The following is a 24,444-nucleotide window of genomic DNA, read 5'->3' as shown; positions in this document are numbered from 1 at the left end:
CTTTTGCATTACACTGTGGATTTGTTTATTTACATGGTGTGTTTTGCTTTGCAGAGAAAGGATGCGCCATTCTGCAATGTACGAGCTTTGCCAAAGTATGCAGCAGATAAGTTTCGAGTTTAACCGTTTGCAGATAACCTTTGAGGAATACACAGTAATGAAAGTTTTGCTGCTGCTAAGCACAGGTAAATTTAAACTAATTGCTGTCCTATGCATGGTTATGTTTTTGTACCTGTTTTATTACACCCATATGGGCCATAATAGCACTATCTGAAAGCCATTTCAGCTCTTTCTGACGACTTGGAAATTAGAGTAGAGAAGCACCCAGCAAGCATTGAACACATTTTCTGTATACTACCCATTGTAAATATTCAGATTTTTTTTTATAGCTTTCACACGGCTGCATACTAAAAACACAACAGTATTCATATTTTCAGGGTATTTAAAGTATTACTAAGCACTCAATTTTTTAACTAATACATTAGGTAAATCTTTCCTGCTGCAATATTTAGTTCATATGTGTGCTCAGACACTTTTTTCATTCTTTAATAACGTTGGCTACAGATCCCTAAGCTCGGCTTGCCCAAGTTTCCTGTTGAGGAGCCTACTTACTGAGTACCAGGTAACTCAGCTGTCTATCTACTGGCTTTAAGCACTTTTTTTTAGTTTCTATGATAAATCTTTGCAAATAAGTCATATTTTGTTCATACATTTGTGCCAAAATTTACCCCAACCTATATTCTGTGAGGCATGGGCTGCAGATAGGTACTCGGGTACTCTGATGGGCTGGAGATAGGTACTCGGTAACTCTGATGGGCTGGTGACAGGTACTCGTTTGTTCTCATGGGCTGGTGACAGGTACTCGGGTACTCTGATGGGCTGGTGCCAGGTTCTCTGGTACTCTGTTTCCCGCTACTGTCAATCAAATCCAGTGACATGAGAGTGGTGGCAGGGCCGAGTCCTGCTGTCTGTGTCAATGAACACAGCAGCGGAATTTGGGTGCACGCCTGCACGGGTGCCCCTATGGCAATCAGCTCTTGGTGGGGGGCATCCGATGAAGAGGAGGAGCCAGAAGTGGCAACGGGGCACCCCAGAAGAGGAGGATCCCAGGCTGCTCTGTGCAAAACCCTTGCACAGAACAGGTAAGTATAACATGTTTGTTATATTTATTTTTTTAAACGTGCCTTTACAATCACTTTATTGGGCAGGCTAAATATATACCAAGTTTATTAATCTATCAACTTGGGTACTACCAGCCTGCTGGATTCACTTGCGACCATCGCAAGCAGCTAGCAATAATCAGTCTTCTCCTGGCGGGGATGGATTTTTGCGCACCTCCCCCCCCCGCTGGGAGAAGACAATGGTACACAGGGTGGGTATTCCCACATGAACACTGTCTATGCTGATGGGGGAATCAAGCAGTTTTATTTCCTGCAACCCATGTTTGCAGCAAAGAACTTCGCTCCGTGTATAGCCAGCCTTAGGAGGAAGATCTTTTTTACATGGAGAGGCAGCATATATTGTAAATCTTCACCTCAGCAGGAGAAACGCAAAAAAGGGCTTTAATCTCACTTTAACTCAAACTTCAGAAAGGGTTAATAATTTTACTGTAAGATTAAGGTGTTCTGTTTGCATATGTGTATCCACAATTAATGTCTATATTTGTTCTGGTAATACTCTTCAATCACAAAGCAATGTACAATTTTTATTGAGTCAAACAATTAAGAAGGTATTTAAGCTGCAAAACAATCTGTTGTTGCTTCAAATGAGAAAACTAATGAGTGTTTTCTTTGTGAGGTATGTGGGAGGAATAAAAAGGGCAAAGTTAAGTGGGGCTTGATAAAGTAACTTTTGTGGCTAGATAAGACTATGAAGGGCCTTTTATATATATTGGATAGACGTGTCTAATTTTCAAAAAACTCACTGCTGTAATAACACACTTGGATGAGTAAGCCAAAATATATATATATATATATATATATATATATATATATATAATGGTAATTTGTATCAGTAGCAGGAACTGGCTGGTCTTCTGTGTTAAATAAGGCAATTTGCAATACATGGGTGATCACTCGTTCTGGCAATTGCACACATGCAGTTGCATGTAGTAGTTAACCGTTGCACACTTTAGGAGCACTATCTATTTTTATCAACACCATCAGCCCCTTTACACTCTTCCACTTTAGTTGTAATGATGAATTAACCTACAAATATCAGAAGTTTCAACAATAAAAGTAAAAACGATTAAAGGAAAGAATGAACACTTGCTACCTGAGGCATTGGTCCACCTGTGCCATTTGGTAAATACAGCACTGCAAAGGTGACAAAGCTTCACATCTTCTGTTATAATTGTCTACTATATTTTATATACTTTCTGTAGGGAGTTGGAAAATATCCAGGCTGAGAGTACGGCTGTGTTTAAGAAACCCAGTCTGAGAATCTGGGCAGTACTCCAGAATTTAGTATTTTCAGTTTTTTCATTTTGTTTGTACAGTTTATTTCTGTTTTACTTTAACTTTTTATCTAATATTTGTAAAATATTACAGCAACATTTGATTCTGAGGGTGTTTCCTATTAGCACTGTGTTTAATAATCATCATTGGCATCCTACTCTATAACCCTTATAATATACAACGGTTCCTAATGTACCATATATACTCGAGTATAGGCCGACCCGAGTATAAGCCGAGGCCCCCAATTTACCCCCAAAAAACTGGGAAACCTATTGACTCGTGTATAAGCCGAGGGTGAGATATGCCTGTCCATCCCTGTGTGTGTGTCCATCCATCCATCCATCCCTGTGTGTGTGTGTGTCCATCCATCCCTGTGTGTGTGTGTGTCCATCCATCCATCCATCCCTGTGTGTGTGTCCATCCATCCATCCATCCCTGTGTGTGTGTGTGTCCATCCATCCATCCATCCCTGTGTGTGTGTCCATCCATCCATCCATCCCTGTGTGTGTGTGTGTCCATCCATCCATCCATCCCTGTGTGTGTGTCCATCCATCCATCCCTGTGTGTGTGTGTGTGTGTGTGTGTGTGTGTGTGTGGCCTTGTGTGTCCAGCCTACCTGTGTCCCGAGCCTCCGTCCGGTCCCGAGCCTCCGTCCGGTCCCGTCCCGTCCCGAGCCTCCGTCCGGTCCCGTCCCGTCCCGAGACTCCGTCCGGTCCCGTCCCGTCCCGAGCCGAGCCTCCGTCCGGTCCCGTCCCAGGATCACCGCTCTTCGTCGGCGCCCATTCCCCTGTTCAAATGCCGCGCCTCCCTGTCTGTGATAGGCGGAACACAATTTCCCAGCAGCCTGTGTTCCGCCTATCACGGACATCGTCTCATCCTCGTCCGTAGTACGAGGATGAGACGATGTCCGTGATAGGCGGAACACAGGCTGCTGGGAAATTCAGTGTTCCGCCTATCACAGGCGAAGGCGGAGCCGAAGGCGCGGCTTTTGAATTATAGAATGGCCGCTGTCTGTCTGCTCGACACGCTGATCGAGCAGGCAGACAGCGATGACTCGAGTATAAGCCGAGGGGGGCACTTTCAGCCTCAAAAAAGAGGCTGAAAATCTCGGCTTATACTCGAGTATATACGGTATACTATGAATTGTTTTTTTTTATTATTTCTTTTCCTTATTCTGTGTAGAGTCAGTCCAAAATTTGAGCTGCTGCAGTGTATTTGTTGTATATAGTAGACTCCTTTAAAGCAAAAGAGAAGGGGATTCTGCACACTTCAATAAGTCTCATTAGAAGAAGTGTTTTCTTGATACTTGACAATTTATTCAGTAGTCATTTCTTCTTTTGGACAGAATTATTCATATGTAATTACCAGGAAAGTATTGCTTAACGTTTCCATACCTTTTATGACTGTCATTAGGGTCAATATAAGGTTGATAAGATTTTGAAAAACTGTACTTTTTTTTTTTTGCGTTCAGTGTCAAGTTAGCACAATGCTTCTTGCACTTATAGTGATCACATTTTGAGAACAGCAGTTAAAATAATAATGTATTTGCAAATAAGGAGGGTGTGGCTGATCCTTGCTGTGTGTGTCTTTGGACGCACACAGTCCGGCTTGGAAGCACACCTGCATGGGTGCCCCCATAGCACAAGGCTTGCTATGGAAGCACTTGTAGGAAAAAGAGTTGGAGAGCACCGATGGGGAACCAAAGTGAAAGTAAGGGACTGTTCTGTGCAGTACAATTGCACAGCGCAGGTAAGAATTACATATTTTTTATTGTAATTAAAAATTAGGCATTAATATCACCTTCAGTGATCATTGTTTAATCTAACTGGTGTTTGTAATGTCTTTGGGCAGTGGCATGCATTCCCCCTCAATTCACAGATAACAATTTCACAGGTTACAATTGAACCATGTTTGTTCAATTACAGCTGATTCTCCAAAGATAAGGCCAGAACTGGCACTGCTTTCCTTTATATAATGCAGTATGTTAGCATGGACATTATCACTAATGTAACTGCTGTCTTAAAATAAAAATTGTTCATTGGTCAAACTATCTGACTACTATCTAATATCTATAGGAAGTTCTCAGTAAGAACATACAGTATATGCAATATAAACTCAGAAAGCTTGCACTCTTTTTAAACAATTCCTATCACCTTCTATGCTTCTCAAATATAGTTTGTTCCGTAATGTTTATGCAGGTTTCTATGCCTAAAAGGATAAATCAACAGGCAGTATCCTGACCAGGATCCTTTAGTTACACACCTATCTGTGTTCTTGGGCTTCTATACCTATAATATTGCACCATTTAATATGGCTTTAAACAAATGTGTTTTGTCTTTTACATCTCTGACTTGAGAACTTTCAAATGCCATTGCCCTGTCCACCAAGAATGCCCCTCTGAACCACTGGGACATTCTCATTTGATATAGGAATGGCAATTAGCAGGACTGAGACTGAGAGTCAGTTAAACTGGTTTTATAGAGCCACATATATGAGGATTTGGTAATCGTAGGCATCTTGTGGTATATTTTCTTAGAAATTACATTTACTTTTAAATGAATAACAGCCCTACTGTGTTTTTCACCGTACTGCTAAATAATAACCAATAACAGCACCATTCCGTATCTGAAAATAGAAGATATTTAATATAACAGTAATAACTATATAGCAAGGTAATCTTTTGATTAGTTCTGGTATGGTATCTGTTCTGAATACTTATTACATCATCAGATGCATAATTCTTTTGCTCAGAAATCCATTCTTATATTTTTTTCATCCTAGTTCCTAAAGATGGACTTAAATGCCAAGCTGCTTTTGAAGAAATGAGAGTGAATTACATTAAAGAACTGAGGAAAATATTAATGAAGAGTCCACACAGTGCTGGACAGAGCTGGCAGCGATATTTCCATTTAACGAAACTTCTAGACTCCGTTCATGATGTAAGTACCAGTCTACCAGTCTGACTTAGTTTAACTAAATCTACAATCATATATTGAAAATGGAGAGTATCCCTTAAATAGTTTATTTTTATATAACATATATGTGAAAGTTAGTTCTCTGTTTCACACTAGTTATTACATGTAGAGAATATTATAAATTCCGTATACCAATATTGTATAAAAAAACTGCTTAGTAAGTGACATAGAAGGAAATTCCTGCCATGAGGGAGTTCTAGGTGATAGTCTTTACAAGGTTTTAGGGAGACATTGCCCCTACTGTTTCTCATCAGTTCTCCTCCAAGTTGTAGAAGACTGCTGGATGAGGTAGGTGATGATTGTGTCCTCATTTATCGCCTCACACAATTACGCTCCCCCTGCACTCCTAGAATATACAGGTTGCAAGAAGACAAATGAAAGGTGACTCTTATTTTTAGTGGTGGTATCAGTTGCTTTATTATTATTTTTGGAGATGCATTTAGAAAATAGTTCTACTACACCAGACGTGCCCAACCAGTGGCCCGGGGACCACATGTGGTCCGTGGAGCCCTCTGATGTGGCCTGCAAACTCCTGCTTTGGGATAGCAGGTTTGCAAGCCCAGATCACGGGTTGCCCATCCGCCATCCCAGAGCATCAGTGTTTTGAATAAAGCAAGCGGTTGCGGAGGGAGCAGAGCCACATATGCTGATTCTTCCTGCATAGCGCCAGCTCCTTTCACAAGCGAAGTGATAACAAATGCACTCTGCCTGGGAGAGCAACAGCCAGTGATACCCGAATAGAAGACTGTTATTAAAGGGAAGTTTATTACTAAAAAGTGTATATATGGGCATATCTGTTCTGCAGTGGTTACTGGGATGATTTCAAACTGATCCGCAGGTGTACCTTCAGGTTACCTGCACTGAGTCATAGACCTCTGTTATTACCTGCGGGTTTGGTGCGCTTTCAAAAAGTGCACCACACCAGCAGTATATGTACAGCTAACCCAAGAAAGCCACAGGTCCACTTTGCTGCACCCACAGTGCAGGTAAACTGCAGCACATCAGTGTGAAAGCCGCCTTAGGCCCCTTTCACATGATCGGTTCAACCCACGCGGACACTCCATTCACCTCTATGGTGCGGCAGATGTAAACGGACTTGTGTTCATTGGCACCCACCTACCTCCAACTGTCTCCTTCCATCTGGTTGGATCAGATGGGAGGGCTCACAGAGTAGAGTGGGCTGTGTCCACTCTGCATATACAGAATGGACACAGATCTGTCATCCATCCGCTCCACTTATTGTGGCCCGCTACCAGTTACCAAGTTACTTAAGTGGCCCTCGCTCTTCAAAAGGTTGGGTACCCCGTACTACACTATAGATAAACTCAGCATATTATGCTAAATTTGATGTTGCACAATGAGTTGCCTTTTTGGAGAAACTGAGAATAAGGGTCAACCAACCCTGGTCCCATATAGGCGTTATACAAACTTTTAGTTGACCATCTCATTTAACATGTTTTACAAGTATATTTTGTTTCTTAAGCACAGATTATTTTGTAAATGCGTGAGCGATTTTTAGGTTTAGAAACTGTATAGAGATCATTTAACAGGTCATGCTGATGCGAAACCTGTAGGAAAAAAAAAAAAAAAAAACCTTTTAGCTGGGGCATCTCAATAGCATAAGTTGTGTTTTTTTTTAAATGGAAGTCAAAGCAGATTTTTCTGATCTGTACCAAATCTTCACCCCTAATTGGCACAATTTAAAATGTGGGAATATATACAAACCCCACAAACGTCGCAAAGTTTTAGTGCTCAGGAGCAGATTTATTATAATATAAGCATGTATTTTGCACGCTTTTCACATTACTATATGCTTTGCATAGTTGTTTCCTCCCCTGCCTTTGAGAAGAGCATACTGCACTGGTCATTCACATGCTTTTAATAATAATAACATTTACATCATAGCACATACATTTTATCTTACCAGTTCAAAATCCCGATTTGGAATTAAAAAGTGTAATATTATACAGACCTCAATAAAATATTATAACTAAATGAAACCCAACTGCCAGAAGATGAATTTATTAAGCAAAAAAATACCAACTTCTTAATGCCCCTTGGGGCTTCTCACACTTTATACAGATGACATAAGCATGCTTAACTGGTGACATAAAGCATGTAACTTCACTACACCCACTGTCATTGGCTAAGAAAGTGTTCTGTAAAGAAGTGTAAGTGACAGTCACAGATACATTGCTTGCTAAGACGGTAATTTAATTACAAACATTAACATTTAAGATATTATTCAGTAGGGCATTAAGCATGATTTAGTTCATCAGATCTCTCATTTCATTTCTCATGACTCATATTAGGCAGTGTACTGCTTCTGTGGTCATCCCCTTATTTAAGATAATTCTAGTTTTCTGGGGCAAAATCAACTTTTGGTTGTGTTGCTAACAATACTGTACATGTTATGTGACAGATGTCAATGGTATTGGTGTGTATAGATGATTTTGTATACATGGTTGCCACTTCTATCCCAGTACCAGTGTAAAAGCCAAGTACAGAATATATGTAGGTATAATAAATAGTATAAGATGCAGTCAGTCTGACAAATGTCATGATTTCTAGTGTGTCAGTCTGGGCTGACTTCTTGCAATTTATTGCAGAACTAAATTTCTTTCAGCCTATGCAACATGTGAACTCCAATATGCGTACCAAAACAGCGGTAGCTATGTCTTCAAGCCAGAAAACAAAACATTATGATATTTAAATAATTTAACTACAAGAAAGAAACAAGTATCCTTGAATCAAAAGGCTCAGATCTGGGCACATGGGACCTTTAATCTAGTAGCAGTTGCTTTTCCAAATATTATTGTTAATAACAAGAATAATCAATATAATTTCGTAATGCTGGATGCTGGAAATTCTGTAGAACTAAGATCTCTTTGGAGGAACTGTTTGATTCAGGGTGGTGCTCAGAGTCATTGCTGCAGTCACCTAGAATTGTGCTCAAGCAGTTCATGTGTAATTTATCTAGTATCATCATACCTCCCAAAGTTTCTATAACCTGAAATCAAACCAAGTTTACTGTTGCAAATCAATACAAGCTACATCAGATTAATTGCATATGAGATAGGTGTCTGACTGTGAATTATTCTTAAGTCTTTTATTTGGCTATATTTCAAATTACTCTGCTGAATATTAAAAAAAGGAAACTAGCTAAATTTAGAATGTGGTGGATTATAATGTTTTGACTGTGCTACCTTAACTGCTTGCTTTTCCTAGCAGCTGCCAAATAAAATTCATGTGCTAAGACCTTTTATTTCCTTGTACATGTTTCTAAACCTTTTCGTACTTCAATGTAGTTTTACTTTTATGAGGTTTAAAAAAGGCTTAGTAATCTATATCTTGGAAGAGACAGAAGTGATCTGTGTCCGTCTTGTTGAAGCAATATGTGGTCACTTTATTTGATGTCGAGCTCAACTTTGGACTGTACTGAGGTTTGTTATATTGCCGCTGGCATGCGAGAATACCTCTGTCTCCAGCGTTCGTTCATTATTTATGTTTCATACGCGATCATAGGGTGAGATGAGTGCATCTAAGGACAGACCATAACATAACAGCTTGGTGTTGTTTAAAGAATGTACATATGGAATTATTTTTCTGGAGTATTTTCTGCTCCCCTTCCCCAAGAAGCACAGTGGGAGGCCGAAAACATGATTCCCTTGGCAGTCATAGATCTTGCTTAAAGCACATCTTTCTTGCCTGATGCCAATGTCAAAGCTAGGAATCTACATATTGCACATGTGAATGTTGTGGTTGTTAGTACTATTGATCCATAGAAACTCCTGGCCTTTATTTTTCTTCTCTAAGGTTAGTATCATTCCATGCCTGCTGTCAGATGAGAAAGCTACCAGACAATATTGCATGTGTGACCAGAGACAGATTTATCATTTCTGCCACCTTCACCCCCTTGACAAACTTAGTATAACACTGGTAAAATCAGGCATCAAGGCTACAAAACGTATGGCAATGCTGAAAGTGATAGGGAATGATTATGTGGAAGTCCTGATAATTTAGCAACCAACATTAATTGTACTGACCGACAGATTATACAAACATTGGCCAAACTGTAAATACTGTGTGTTTTTGGAAAAATATGCTAGCATATGTAGTAACCATGCTTAGCCAGATATTGGAGTAACCATACTTAGGCAGATTATCTTGATTTGGTCATTGCTGTGAATTAGGTCATGGGAATAATATTAAGCATTTCTGACCATTAGGAGTAGTACTGGCAGTGCAACAAAAAGGATTAACAGACTTAAAGATAATTAACGTGATCCATTAGGCAATCATTTACTCCCTGTCACTCCTTTCAACCAGTGGAAGCAAATAAATCACTGAATACTTCCAGGCAGTGGCGGCTGGTGGGGGGGGAGGCGGAGGACAGTTGGGACATAAAAGCCCCACCCTTCCCCATCTAGGAAGTGGGCGGCAGCCTGTCTGGAAGCTTTCTTCTTCATCTTGTGGTGTGGATCACATCGGCTTCCACCGTGCATCCCCCTCCTTCTCCTCCCAGAAGTCCAATAAGATCGCCTGATCTTTCAGCCAATCGGGAAACAGTTATCAGACCCATGTTTCGTTATTGGCGGAGAGGCGATTCAGTGTTAGAAAAGCGAATATTCATTTGCTTTTCTAACACACCTGGGTGGGCTCCAAGTGCAATGCTCTGCGCTCCGAGTCCACCCTATTTTGAAGCCTATTAGAGCCTACGGCTCTAAACTGGTGCTTCAAAAAACACCGCCGCCACTGTAATTCATGCGCCCGGCATCCTGAAAGGGGCCTGACGCAGGAATAGGGGGTGACTGCGGCAGCCTTGGAAAGATTCATGCCTGAATCTATCTATTAACCCTTCATGACTAAGCCTATTTCTGACATTTGGTGTTTACAAGTTAAAATCCGTATAACCCCCAAACATTATATATATTTTTTAGCAGAGAATCTAGAGAATAAAATGGCAATTGTTGCAATATTTTATATCACATGGTATTTGTGCAGCGGTGTTTTAAATGCAACTTTTTGGGAAAAGGGACACTTTCATGAATTTAAAAAAAAAAAAACAGTAAAGTTATCCCAATTTTTTTGTATAACGTGAAAGATGATGTTACACCGAGTAAATAGATACCACACGCTTTATAATTGCACGCACTCGTGTAATGGTGACAAACTTTGGTACCTAAAAATCTCCATATGCAACGCTTTACATTTTTTTATGGTTACCAGGTTAGAGTTACAGAGGAGATCTAGTGCTAGAATTATTGATCTTGCTCTGGCGATCACAGCGATACCTCACGTGTGATTTGAACACCGTTTACATACTGTATGCGAGTGCGACTTCCGTATGCGTTTTCTTTGCTGTGCGAGCTCACGGTGACGGGGTCGCTTTGAATTTTTTTTCTTATTTATTTTTATATTATTAAATTGTTTTTTTTTTTTTTTTATTTATCACTTTTATTGCTGTCACAAGGAATGTAAACATCCCTTGTGACAGTAATAGGTGGTGACAGGTACTCTTTATGGAGGGATCGGGGGTCCAAAAGACCCCAAATCCCTCCTTTGCACTTCAGAGTATTCAGATCACTGAAAACGGTGTATCTGAATACTGTATATTTTTTAAAATCCAGCGCCATTGGCAGCCAAGTAAACCGGAAGTAACGTAGTGACGTCGCTTCCGTGTTTACATCCAGAAGACTAGAATGAAGCCGTTTCCAGCTTTGTGCCAGTCTGTCACTAGGATGTGGGAAGAGAGGCGGAAGGTGGCAGGAGCAGGGGACGTCCCCTCCCTCTCCTTCGGTATAACAGCCGAATGGCTTTTAGCCGCATCGGTTGTTATACATGGAAAGTATAACATCATCCCGGTATAACCCCTGAAAGCCGTGTACGCACATCTGTGTACGCTTGGCGGAGAATGGGTTAATCATATAGGGGGTGGCATGGATAGAGGGGATGGTGCTCTTAATGGATGGGCCGTCCCTTCCAGGTATGAAGGAGCATGTGACTAACATCATATAGCAGCACTGGTGCTAGATGATTGGCCTAGTGCTGTCATGTGGTGGCAGGGATCTTTAACCATGTGTACGCAGCACCAGGGGTGAGTTGGACCTCACTCGGGCCTTCCTTTCCTTATTCCCCATAGCTAACAGAGCAGCAGGGGTATAAAGGTGAGTATGTGCTATATCCTGTATGTACAAAACATAAGCTTACTTCAGTAACACCCAGCAAACAGATTCTAACCAGATCAGTAAATGACTATATGTGTTACTGCAATCTACTCTGTCTTATTAAATACAATAAGCTCACACTTAAAGTGTTAATAAACTCACAACAGTAAAATCAGTCTGTATATGCAGTAAAGCATGCGTATGATACTTATTATGGAACCTAAGGGGTTAATCCTCCACATTGTGTAAAAAGGCTGTTTGATCCTGTCTTCTCTGATCCTCCCCTCCTTCCACAGTCCCCTAATAATTTCCTAATAACATAGTGTCTGTGGAGTCAGGTTGCACATGCTCAGTTTGGAGTGTATTGCTAGAGAGGTTTTTTTTTTTTTCTTGGGAGGATGCATGTGATCAGCACAGGGCCAATCATCACTGCTTAGGATCAGGGGTCCTGCAGTCTCATAGGATAGTCAGAAAACTCCTCCTACAAGCTATAACCAGTGCTTGGCTGTCACAAGACTGATCTAACGCTGACGAGAAAAGGTATTTGGCAGTTTATGTTTACTAAAATAATTGCATTTCCATATTCTGCGTACTGTGGGAGATCAGATATAGTGAATGCAGGCTCCTGGGTTTAGTAACACTTTAAAAGAGTCCTGTATTCATAAAAGGCCAAAAACAGAACTGCTCAAGATAGAAATATGGCAACTCCCAATGCTAGCTTCTTTTAAGGAGCATGCTTCAGGCCTGTAATTGTCATTCTTCCTTTACTGCCTGGTGATTCCTAGAGAGGATTCTCGTTACACAAGACTAAAACTATCAAAAGGCGTTACATACAATAGGTAGAGCGAAAATGATTCAACTGACAACAAGGTCTTATGAGAGCCAACTTTTTGAAAAAGTAAAGGCATGCCAATGCGTTTTTGTAATAAAATAAATCTGATTGGTTAATGTGGTTACTAAAAAGTAGCGATTTGCATTGCCTTCAGATGGAAAATATGATACATTCTAAATGAGAGAGGCATGGATGTCTATGATAAGATCCCTTCAATATGCAGCAAATATTATTATTCTCTTGAAAAGTTTGCACATACCGAAAAGTGAAAAGCTTTTTAAGTCTCATGCCCTTTTATTTTTTTCCAAAATCTCTTTATTAATTTTCCAATAGAAAAACATGTTGCAACATATACTTTCAATCTTCAACTTTCCATTTCTCGCAGGAGCTTTCACATACATTTTCTTAATATTGATTACAACAAATAAAAATATCCATTCTTCCCCCTAAACTTTCGGGTTGATGGTGTGGTTTGTTGTTCCCCTTCACTTTCCTATCCAACATCACATTACTTTCTTTTTTCCTATTATTCTAGCTGTTCGCTCTTTAGGTTTTCCAGAAGCCATTGTAGGTTCCACTATCCAGCTTGCCAAAACTCTCTCATATTTTATTCCTTACATCCTCTATTACAATATGTTTCTCCATAAAGCGTCAAGATGTAATTTACTAAGTATTTCCAAAAGGCTAAGGAGGGAGCTTCTGTTTTTTTCCAATTCAGTACTATTGCCTTTCTCACGTAGAAAAGCAACAGATGTGTTCTCTGTGCCCTAGTGGGGATATTATTTCTTACCAAACCCAAAAGACAAATCTCTGCATCCTGTTCTAAAACTACTGATGTAACTGTAGTGATTACCCTTATAACCTCTCTCCAAAATACCACTATAGCAGGATAAGACCAGAATATATGGATACAATCTCCTGGCCTGTACCCACATCTCCAACAATTCTGAGGGTTCAATGGGCACATTCTATATAATCTATAACAGGGATATGCAATTAGCGGACCTCCAGCTGTTGCAAAACTACAAGTCCCATCATGCCTCTGCCTCTGCGTGTGATGCTTGTGGCTGTCAGAGTCTTGCTATGCCTCATGGGACTTGTTGTTCTGCAACAGCTGAAGGTCCGCTAATTGCATATCACTGATCTATAAGGTGTACAATATATTCTAAATGTTATCTTGAATTGCATAAGCTTGTATAAGAGACTAATATCTGGAAAGAGATCCCCCATATCTCCTCCCAATTTTCCTCCTCTAATTTTTGGACATCTCTCATCCAACATACTTTTAACTTATATATAATAATGCCGTTTTCACTAAATAAGTATACAACATTGATGTTGATTATTTTCCCATGTCCTAGTTATTTGTTCTAATCCTGATTCTTTCAATTGCGGAAAACCTTGAGGAAATTGGACCGAAAGAGCATGGGCAAGCTTCATATATCTAAACATATAACTTCCTGGAATATTCCAGAGTTCTATCATTCCTGCAGAGGATATCATTGTTTCTCCCTGCACCACCTGGGATAACTTTTTAACCTTAAATTTAGTCCAAGATCCTGGATCTTAGATAGAATTTAAATGGGGCAACTGAGGATTCCTCCACAGTGGAGTATTTGGAGACCAAATCTTCTATATATATCCCCCCCCCCCCCCCAGCCAGCTCTCCATAGCTTTGTAGTAGTTACCATCAAAGGGGTCAGATCGTATACAGATTTTAACCCTCGGAACAGCAGTGCCTGAAATGCTTCAGTAGAGTATACCACTGCTGCCTCTAACATTATCACAGGGTTATATTTATCTGAGTTTAACCATTCACCTGCCCTTACCAGCTGTGCTGCTTAATAGTATTTATTAAAGTCTGGGAAGGCCAGTCCCCCCCCCCATGCCAAAGGACACATAAGTGTAGTTAATTTAATTCTGGGTAGTTTATTTCTCCATAAAAATTAGGAAAAAATACTGTTTATTGTATAAAAAACTATTTTGGTAACCATTGTGGTGAATTTCTAAACAAATATAAAAATGTAGGAAGAATTTTCATCTTTATTAAATGTATGTGTCCTAGTAGTGAAAGGGGCAAGGTCCTTCAGTTTCCTCTTAAATTCCTGTACTGCTACATTTAAATTCAACATAAAGAAATCCACCTGTCGTGAAATTATTATACCAAGGTATTTACAGTCTGTTACCCATTGTAATGGCAAATCTGAAAAAGCCATATGCTGCGCTCCTTGATTAATCGCAAACAAGGGATTTACCCCAATTTACTTTAAGCCCTGTAAATTGTGAATATGTATTTAGCAGATGCAAAGCTCCTTGTAGCGATGGACGTGCATCCCCAAGGAATAGCAGCATATCGTCTGCATTTAGAGAGCTACCCTCTCCTCCAATTTGTAATCCCTGAATATCAGACGAAGTCCGGAGAGCCTCTGCCACCGACTATAGCAAAGAGGGCTGGAGAGAGAGGGCCAGAGAGAGGGCAGCCCTGCCTTGTTCCTCTATATAACTCTCTATATAACTGAAAAAAGTTGACAGCCTCCTTCCCAGTTTAACCGCTGACAGGTTTATTATATACTGTTTGCATCCAATTAATAAACACTAATGCACATCCCATCTTTCTAAGTATTTCCCATAGAAAGGGCCATTCAATAGTACCAAAGGCCTTCTCTGTATCCAGAGAGGCCACTGTTCTAGATCCCTCGTTAGCTTGTTGAGCTAGCGAGGGATAATGCTATGTAACCTATGTAGATTAATATGCCCTTTTGTTTACTGACTGTTCATTCTCTTCACTTTTCCACACATCTGTAGAATTACCTATTATACTTTCTTACAACTGTGGCAAAGTAACGGTTTTGAGTGTTTTTAATAATTGTCAAAATATTGAAATAACAATTAACACACCAGATGTAAACGTGGTTTTCATAATGATCCCCCTATGAGTGCTAACAAGATTTTTCACACAAATGATAATGATAAGAATCACACCTTAAATGTATTAAGACTCCCTGCAGATATTTACTATCTCCCCTCTATCAGCTCCATTATACAGCTACAAAACAATTACTTAAAATGATTTACTGTGCTTATCAAGGGCTTCCATAGTTGATGGTTTTCCTTCTATTTCTCTCTATTAACAATACTAACTGAGCAAGGCAAACCCAACTAATATTGACATTTTCATGCAGTGATAATATGCGTAGTGACCTAACCATGGCTACCATTTACTCAAATCTAATTGGCATAATATGAATTTTGGTTGGTTGCTATAAATTACTGTACTGTAGACATTGCTCAATGTCATAGGAAAAGCCTGCTTGCTTTTGCCATGTTACAAGCCAGTACGCTGAAAGAAAACTGTAAAATGGAACTCCACTGACATGTCATAAGTTTAGCCAGAAGAAAATCAAAAGTATACAGAGAGCAGTAAAACTCTTTTTCAAAAAGTAGAAATTTACAAGTTGACAAACAGGTTAACATTGACAGATGTCTTATCAAAAACAATGGGCAGCTAGATATGAGTGTCCTTGGGATCCTCTATATAACTTGGCACCAGCTACACAGAGATGCACATTATTATTCTACCTATTCACAGCATCTAATTGTCTAGTGCTGTGAAACTATTTCTGTGGTGCTGAGGGCAGCATCAGTTTGTCATTTCCGGGCTTTCTTTTTTATAACACAGTGACACACAGGCCATGGAGTACTCTTTTAATATGTTCTAAACAGCACACGAGTTTGTTGGAAGAGCAGTATTTTACAGAGTAGAATTATTTTTCAAATAATGCACTGGGGTCCTTGTAGCTGAGTAATTTTATTATTGTGCTCCGAATTCATACATGCTTAAAAGAGGCATAACCACAGATACTATGTTAAAATGGGCAAAATATCAGAGAGGAAACCACAGAACAGACCATATCAGAGATAGAGGAATTCACAAAATATTATTTCTAAACCCACAGACACTTGTTTAGTTGATATAAGTTGCTATCTGATTTTCTTGCATGAATTGTTTTTCATGTTTTAATTGCACACTTACTGTCAAACATATTTTAGATTTATGCTAGATTATACATTATAATACAACCCCAATTCCAAAAATGTTCTGACACTGTAAAATCTACATAAAAACAGAATTCAATGAGAAAAAATAAGGTAATTTTGAAATTTATGGCAGCAACACATCTCAAAAAACTTGGGAGAGGGCCATGTTTACTACGGTGTAGCATACCCTCTTTATTTAACAACACTCTATAAAGGTCTTAGAATTGAGAAGACCAGTTGCTGAAGTTTTGGGAGAGGAATGTTGTCACATTCTTGCCTAATATAGGATTTTAACTGCTCAACAGTCTGGTTTTCTTTGTCCTATTTTATGAAGCCATGCTGTTGTCCTAGACGCAGTATGCGGTTTAGCATTGTTCTGCTGAAATATGCAAGGCCTTTCCTGAAAATAAACATCAACTGGATGGCAGCATATGCTGCTCTACATTGATTATGCCTTTTCAGATGTGCAAGCTGCCCATTCCATACACACTAATGTACCCTATACCATCACAGATGCAGGTTTTTAAACTGAGCACTGATAAGCCATAAGGTCCCTCTCCTATTTAGACCAGAGATCTTGGCGACCATGGTTGCCAAAAAGATTGTCAAATTCCGCCTCATCTGACCACAGAACAGTTTTCCACTTTGCAACAGACCATTTTAAATGAGCTTTGGCCCAGAGAAGACGACAACATTTCTGGATCATGTTCAATTATGGCTTCTTCTTTGTATGATAAAGCATTAACTTGCATTTTTGGATGGCACAGCTAACTTCAGATAGTGATTTTTTTAGGAAGTATTCCTGAGCCCATGTAGTGTCTATAACAGATTTGAATCATGCTTGTTTTTAATGCAGTGCTGTCTGAGGGCCAAATATCATGGGCATCCAATATGAGATTTCTCAAGATTCTCTGAATCTTTTGATGATGTTATGTACTGTAGATGATGATATATTTAAAGTCTTTGCAATTTTTACATTGAGGAAAATTATTCTGAAATTGTTCAACAATTGTTATATGCACATTTTCACAGATTGGTGGACCTCTGCCCATCTTTACTTCTGAGATGCTTTGAATCACTAAGATGCTCTTTTCCTACCCAATCATGTTACTGAACTGCTGCTAATTAGCCTAATTCGTTGCAAAATTTTCTTCCAGCTTTTCCTTGTTAGTACCATCAATTTCCAAATTACCTTATTTTTTTCTTAAAATGATACATTTTGTCATTGTGAAACAATTGATATGTTTTCTTTTTTCTATTGTGAATACAATATGGGTTTATGAGATTTGCAAATTATTCCATTGTTTTATGTAGATTTTACACAGCATCCCATTTCTATGGTTCCCAGAGCTATCACACCTCCCATGTGACGTGTTTCCGCCTACCTGCTCTCCCTGAGAATGCACACAATATATTGCTGCAGTCATCTTCTACAGAGAAACAGCCACAGGAACTCGGCCAACGCCTGGGTTCTAGCAGATCCTTCTATGGGCACGCAAAACCCCATATTTTGCACTCCTGAACTCTGAGTATTCCACTGTGATCTCCTCACTAGCATATGGTGGATCATAGACACAGAGGAGTTAGGACTAAAGACCAGAATAACATGCGTTCTGCTAAAGGTCTACAGGAAACACAAAATGGCACTCAATGTGAGTGTTGTTCCCTTGTTTCAGTAATGTTCTATAATGACAGCACTCCCCTTGTCTGACTCCTAGCTTTCTCAAGCACCATGTGGCCTGTTTGACAAAAGTGGAATTCTCTGGCACCTTTGGAAAGCTCTTCTAGAGCACTTCTAGAACATTATGTTTGCAGAGGCCAAAAACGCTACTCATCCTCCTCACTCTGTTCAGAAATCAAAAGCATAAACTTTTGTATTTGAAGAAATGGAGTAAAGTATTAAGAACGTTGATTATGTAGTGGAGGCAGCTGATGATTTTCATTCCCCTGTATCTTATAAGGTGCAAGCTATGGCTTTATGCTAAAAGCTTTCCACTGTTAAACACACTGATTGTTGTGGTGCGCACTGGTCTTTGTCTAATGGCACCCGATTCGCCAGAGCTAAAAAAAAAGACCACTGTGGGTACAAAGAGAATGGCTAAGACTATAAACAGGCTTTTCCCATACACGCACAAATTGACTGTGCAGTTTATGAGAACTGGCTCAACCCTTCTTTGTTTTCCATTTCATTCATCAATCTAACAGTTCCTATTGAGGATGTTTGTTTGTTTAAGGAGCCTGTTTATAGATGTTTTGAATCCCATGTACAGGCCTTATTTGCTCTTGAAGGTCCAGCCTGGCAGCCTGCAGTTGCCATCATGTCTAATCCCCAGACCATTGTTAACTGGTTGAGACAAATGAACAGAGACCAGAAACCTGTCTTTGAAGACCCTGCTCTCTCAGAACAATTACAGCTGATGCTCTTGAGAATGTAGTTGTGACGTCTGAAGAATCTCTGTTATCTCTGTGCATATGGGCAAGATTTTGAGTAACAGCTCGGTTTACTGAACATGTCTTGTATGCATGCCATTTTATGGTGAATGCCTCTTTGGCAATCCCTTGACAACTTCATTCAAAATCCTAGTCCTATTCATAAAAAGGGATCTTTCTGTTTTCCCTAGGCGTCAACCTCATAACTAAGGTTGTTTAGTCACAAGCCCTGGCCCACCAAGATTTCTCAAAAGCCCTCTACACAATGAAGGGATACGCCCACTCTGTGTTGGCATTTGCGCCACCCTGAATCTTAGATGTTCTGCACATCTGGGTCCAACCTGTCATTTCTAATGGGTACAAAATAGAATTTCTATCCCCGCCTAGATTTTTACCTTTTTCTACCAGCTTGATACCAAAGGAGCACAAATTTAACTGACCACCTTTAACCAACTTCAGGCACAATGGGTGGTTGCACCAGTTCCTTCCCTCTTTTTAAACCTATTTATAGTGCCAAAACAAACGGAGGAAAAACACTCAAATACTGGACATTAAATCCCTAAATAAGTTTTTAAATGTGCCAAGGTTTTGTATGGAATCTATGAGATCTGACATTACATTTTGCTGTTGCACTTCCACTTTGTAGCACTGCCATTCAGGTCCTCCTCTGTAACCTGTATGTTCACAAAAGTTCTTGCCCAGTTTCTGGTTCTTCTTTGAACCCAGGGCATTTATGTCACAGGTTATCTGAATGACCTCTTGCTGAATGAATCCTCAGCCAGGACCTTGCCTGCCAATGTCCAAAGGATTATCAACTTCACAAAGTCTGTCTTCCAGCTCTCACTCTGTCTGGAGTACCTGGGTATAATCTTGGACACAGCCTAAGCCAGAATAGTCCTCAGGAGAATATTTCCTACCTAAGGTGCACCTCTCAGACCCTCAGGTCACAACGCCACCCCTCATTTTACTTCTGCATGAGGGTTCTGGCCTCATGGTGGCCTCCTTTAAGGCAGGTCCCTTTGCCCAGTGTCTTGCCAGACCCCTTCAATCCCACATTCTCAATATGTGAAACAAGTAAATCCAATCCTATAAACCCAATGCTTCTGTCCAGCCAAACAAAGATCTTGCATTTTTGTTTGCACATGATTGAATGATGGAAATAAGCTGAGATTCACCTCATTCACTAAGCTCTGGGGAAGATTAGTGCAACTGCACTTGCAAAGTGTACAGTCTATTTGTTTTTAGTAAATCAGCCCCAATTTCTAGCATTCAGTTATATACACTTGGATGATTTGTACACAGTTTTAATAAAGGTCTGATTTTTGCTAATGTTTGTTTTCTTAGATTGTTTGGTCAGTATCCTGAGCTCATGCACATAGCCACAAGGGGGGCTACAGTGTGCAAGAGCATACAGAACTTATTTTAAAGGCTAAGTTCACCTTTAGATAAAAAAATAATAAATGCATATCTTTTTGCAGGGGAAAAAAGTGTGCATTTTTTTTTTTTTTAAACAGGTACCTGAAAAGCATTGTACCTACAATCAACCGATTGTGGGTGCAATGTCAGGCTCCTGCACACACTGCCTACAGCTCTGTTGCCCATACTTCTGTATAGGCTGTCATTGCAGAGCTGTAGGCAGTGTGAATGAAATACAGTTATGCTGATCAGTGCACCTGCAGTTCATTCAAACTACAAGTATGTCTGCTACAATGGATGATTGTACTTTGTAGTTCATTAAATCCCAGGCAACTGTGAATGAATGCAGGAGGTATGTGGGCAGAGCCCTCCACACCTGCGCTACTTTTAAAAAGTGACAGCGGGTGTCTTCGGTCACAGGAAGGGAGGGATTTGGGGGGAAGGAGAAGGTGCAGGAGCTGGAACATGGTGAAACAGGTGAACTTATACTTACAATTTTCCCAGAAGCTACAGCTAGAATGTGATTAGAGGATATGGCTGTATACGCTAGCACTTGTGCAAACACGCCTACAGATGTACAACCCTGGTTACAGTGTGTCTGTGTCGAGGGTTGTGTGTTGTGTGGTGCAAGTTTTTATGAAAGTACAGGCATATACCCACGTACAATCGCATCCTAATATTGCTTTTTATTGGCTTCTGTATCCAGCAGCTGTGGCTCCTGGGGAAGATTTTACACAGATTGTGTATGCTCCTACAAGCTTTATAGCTCCCTTGTGACCATGTGCATTAGCCCTTAGGGTGCCCGCATCCATATTTGTTTTTTTTTATCACTTTTAAATGATTGACAAGAGAGGTTGTAAGATTTTTGTTGTCAATCCTAATTAGCATTTTAAAATACAACTAAAAACAGCACAAGTCTGCTGTTTATGTAAGTGGCTGGACATTTCTTAAAAAGTAATTGTTTGCTAAAAGTACACCTGAAAATATTTTTTCTCCTTCATTATAGATTATAAAAATGATTGTGTTATCAGCCTTGAATGCTCTTGTTCCCCATTTCTGAAACTGATGCTGGGCAGGCTTAGGAAGCACTATGGCAATTACTAGAGCGCTGCTAGTCTGCTGCCTGTACTATGTATTCCATAATTCCTTTCTGTAATCATGTTGAAAGGTGTGGCTAGGCATGATCTACTGTTGAAAAACAAGGGGCAGCATTGACTGCAATGAAAGCCCATCCGAAGATGTTGGCATTGTGATGTGCTGTAGTTCTAGTGAACGCAGCTGACACAAGTGAGACATTTGTCTGACTGAGCTGTAGCAACATCTCTAGCCAATGCACCTATCTAAGGTACCTTTTTGATGTTAGAGAGCAAACTTGTTAAAATGAATAGCACTCTCTTGAGTACATGTTGCATTACATATGTATGTTTAGTTTTAGACCATAATTGACCTATAAATAGCTAAACATGTACATTTCATTTGAAAAAAAAAAAAAATACTTTGATATTTTTAAAGAAATTGAATTCTATGTAATGGTAATATATGGATATTTTCCTTTAACTTTTGCAAATTGTTTATTATGTAGTATAATGATGGTTCCAGCCACCAAATGCCACATGCAATCACCTACCATCGCCTATAAGCCAGAATGTTAGGCCTGCTTGAGAAGTAATGTGGAAATATGACAAAATGTCTGCCGCTAAATGACCTTGAGAAAATGCAGTATTTTTCACGTATTATTTCTGAAATCCTGCCGAACAGTTAGGAAACAGACTGAATTGAAGCTAGACTTAAAGAAATTACTGCCTTCACCCTTGGCTGAGTTTTGTGAAAAGGCACCTTTTGTACTGTTGTCATATAAATACAAGGAGAAGATATCAAAATAATAAGTAATATTTCAAACAAATCAATAAAGGAAAAAAAACCTTGCCTGGCATATTGTGTGTTTACATCAAGCGGGGGTGACTCACATTTCCTGTTCGTGAGAGACGTAGATTTGTGATGAGATAATAATTAGTTATGAGTGACTGATGTGGTGAGGAGGGTAGTGCTTTTCCTGTGCATGGTTTCCAGATACTCTTTGAGAGAATGAAGAATTTTTGTAAGAATGACAAAAGTGTTGTAAAGTGATACCTTTATCAGCTAACAATACAGGAAATCATTGCAAGAGTGAAAGGCAGCCCACTGTTATTATTTCATTTTAAAAAAGTGCTATGACTCTTGCATCTCTTTTACTGCTGACGTGCAAATAATTGTTATTATTACACTTTATTAATATAGTATATCATCAGCCTTTTATGTGCAATTATAAAATCAAGATAAGTAGTGCAACAAATAATAACTTGTAAAAAATTGGAAAAATTTGCGTTGTCTATATGACATCTTTTTGTAACTTGCATAAGAATGACTACTGGTGACTGTGAGAAACACCATTTTTTTTTTTCAAAATGAATGTGTGTGAGTTCATCCTGTATAATTAAAAGTATAATTAAAAGAAACTTCTGGTTTCGTAAAGGAGGGATCCTGCACAAGCTGTTTTTCTGCATTGGTGTGGAGTAAGTAGTGACACTACCCTTTGTCCTAAATTCTTGCTACTGTCCTACACCCCTGAAGTGCCCCAGTTTTGCAGCTTTTCAAGCAGTATTGGGACCTGAGCAGTTGTCCCTTTCAGGAAAATGAAATGAGCTGCAGTTTCCCAGGATATTGCAGAAAGAAAAGGCAGCAGCGTTAGCTAGTTTCTCTAGAAACCATACCATTGTAAGTAATAGGTACATGGTTGTACAACTTATCTGAGAAAAACTTTTCATTTTTATCTCTAATATATTTCAATTTTTACAGTCTCCTGTGTGCGTGTCACACCCCCTTTGTCTCCTGTTAGCCTAGCAGCCTGTCTTTAACCCTGCTCTCTGCTTTAGCATGTCCGTGTCTCTGTAAGTGGTCTTTGGAGGCTGCACAATTTGCTTTCTGCCATTAAGAGAAATTTTTTGCCATTTCATCTCTTTTCTGTTTCGCCATTTCTTATCCTTTCCTGTGACACTAGGGTATCTGTCAGGTGTCATAAGTATCTTTAACACCTGTGCTCTGCATCTATGATATCTGCATTTGACGCACCCTTCTTGCCCATCATACACAGGCTAACCTGTAAAGAGGCTTAGATGAATGTATCATAGCCACTTATCTGGTTCCTACAGCATTTGTATCTGCAAAAAGTGGCCACCCTACCGAAGTGACAAAAGTATCTTATAAACATTTAATGTTTGGGAGCAATCTGATCTCTTCTCTGGTAAAGCATGCAATTACGTCAGGTTCCCGTGCATCGCCGGCTTAAATTAATGGCGTTTTCTCATTCTGTCACTTTACTCAAATAAATATAAAACATTTTTGGTAACAAGTGATTCAAGGCAGCTGAAATACACAGAGGCTGGACACTGGAAGACCTATAATCACTATGTATAAATATGGAATCGAGAATAGCATACAAATGAAACCATATTGCTAGGCTATTAATATTTATATACCGTACACACTATGACAACAAAGTACATTACACTGGGAATAATGCATTTTTTGTGAAGCATTGTTGAACACTTGCTCAATGATAAATAGGAGTTGCCCAGAGTATTAAATGATAACCAAATATAAAATTATACTTTGGCAGTGCTTAAACCATGGGTGACTCACATGGGGAACACGCTCCTTTTGGAAAGTTACATATCTAAACATAGGGGTCAACTTACTAAATATGGGAAACTCTGGTCTCCATGGCTTAATGTCCCTGGGCTATCCCTAAGTGAGATTCTTCTGATGAGAGTATTGCAGTGTCTCATGGGCGGAGTATAGACTGGGAGCACCCATGGAACGTAGGAGAGATGTGGGCGAGCCAAATGGCTTCCTGCGTGACTCACAAACCCATCACTCAGACCCCATACATTTGGAAAGGCAGATAGGGATGGTTAAAGGGGAAATTACACAAGTGACTTTACAGGATAGAAATGTAGCTTACCAATGTACCAAATTTGTATAGAATGTGAGTTGTTTTCGGCTGTGTTTACTGGTATAATGGAATGGGAAAAAGCTTTGTACTTGTTCATTCTTTTTTTCTTTTTTGTACTTGGTATTGTCTTAATAAATAG

At 39.6% G+C, this 24,444-nt stretch overlaps 1 protein-coding gene across 4 annotated transcripts in view; it reads left to right on the top strand.

The window, feature by feature from the left end:
- NR3C2 (nuclear receptor subfamily 3 group C member 2) overlaps positions 1-24,444 on the top strand; it is a 488,739-nt gene that overhangs the window by 454,074 nt on the left and 10,221 nt on the right. For all 4 annotated transcript variants that reach the window (XM_077477013.1, XM_077477014.1, XM_077477016.1 and 1 more), the window contains exons 7-8: positions 55-185; positions 5,238-5,395. In XM_077477013.1, coding sequence (XP_077333139.1) covers positions 55-185; positions 5,238-5,395 — 289 coding nt within the window. The remainder of the gene's footprint in view (positions 1-54; positions 186-5,237; positions 5,396-24,444) is intronic.

Source organism: Lithobates pipiens, unplaced genomic scaffold (genome assembly GCF_037356315.1).
Source record: "Lithobates pipiens isolate NorthernLeopardFrog02 unplaced genomic scaffold, aLitPip1_a1.2 Scaffold_13, whole genome shotgun sequence".
In the NCBI taxonomy this organism is placed as follows: domain Eukaryota; kingdom Metazoa; phylum Chordata; class Amphibia; order Anura; family Ranidae; genus Lithobates; species Lithobates pipiens.
This window is presented reverse-complemented; position numbering and strand designations above follow the sequence as displayed.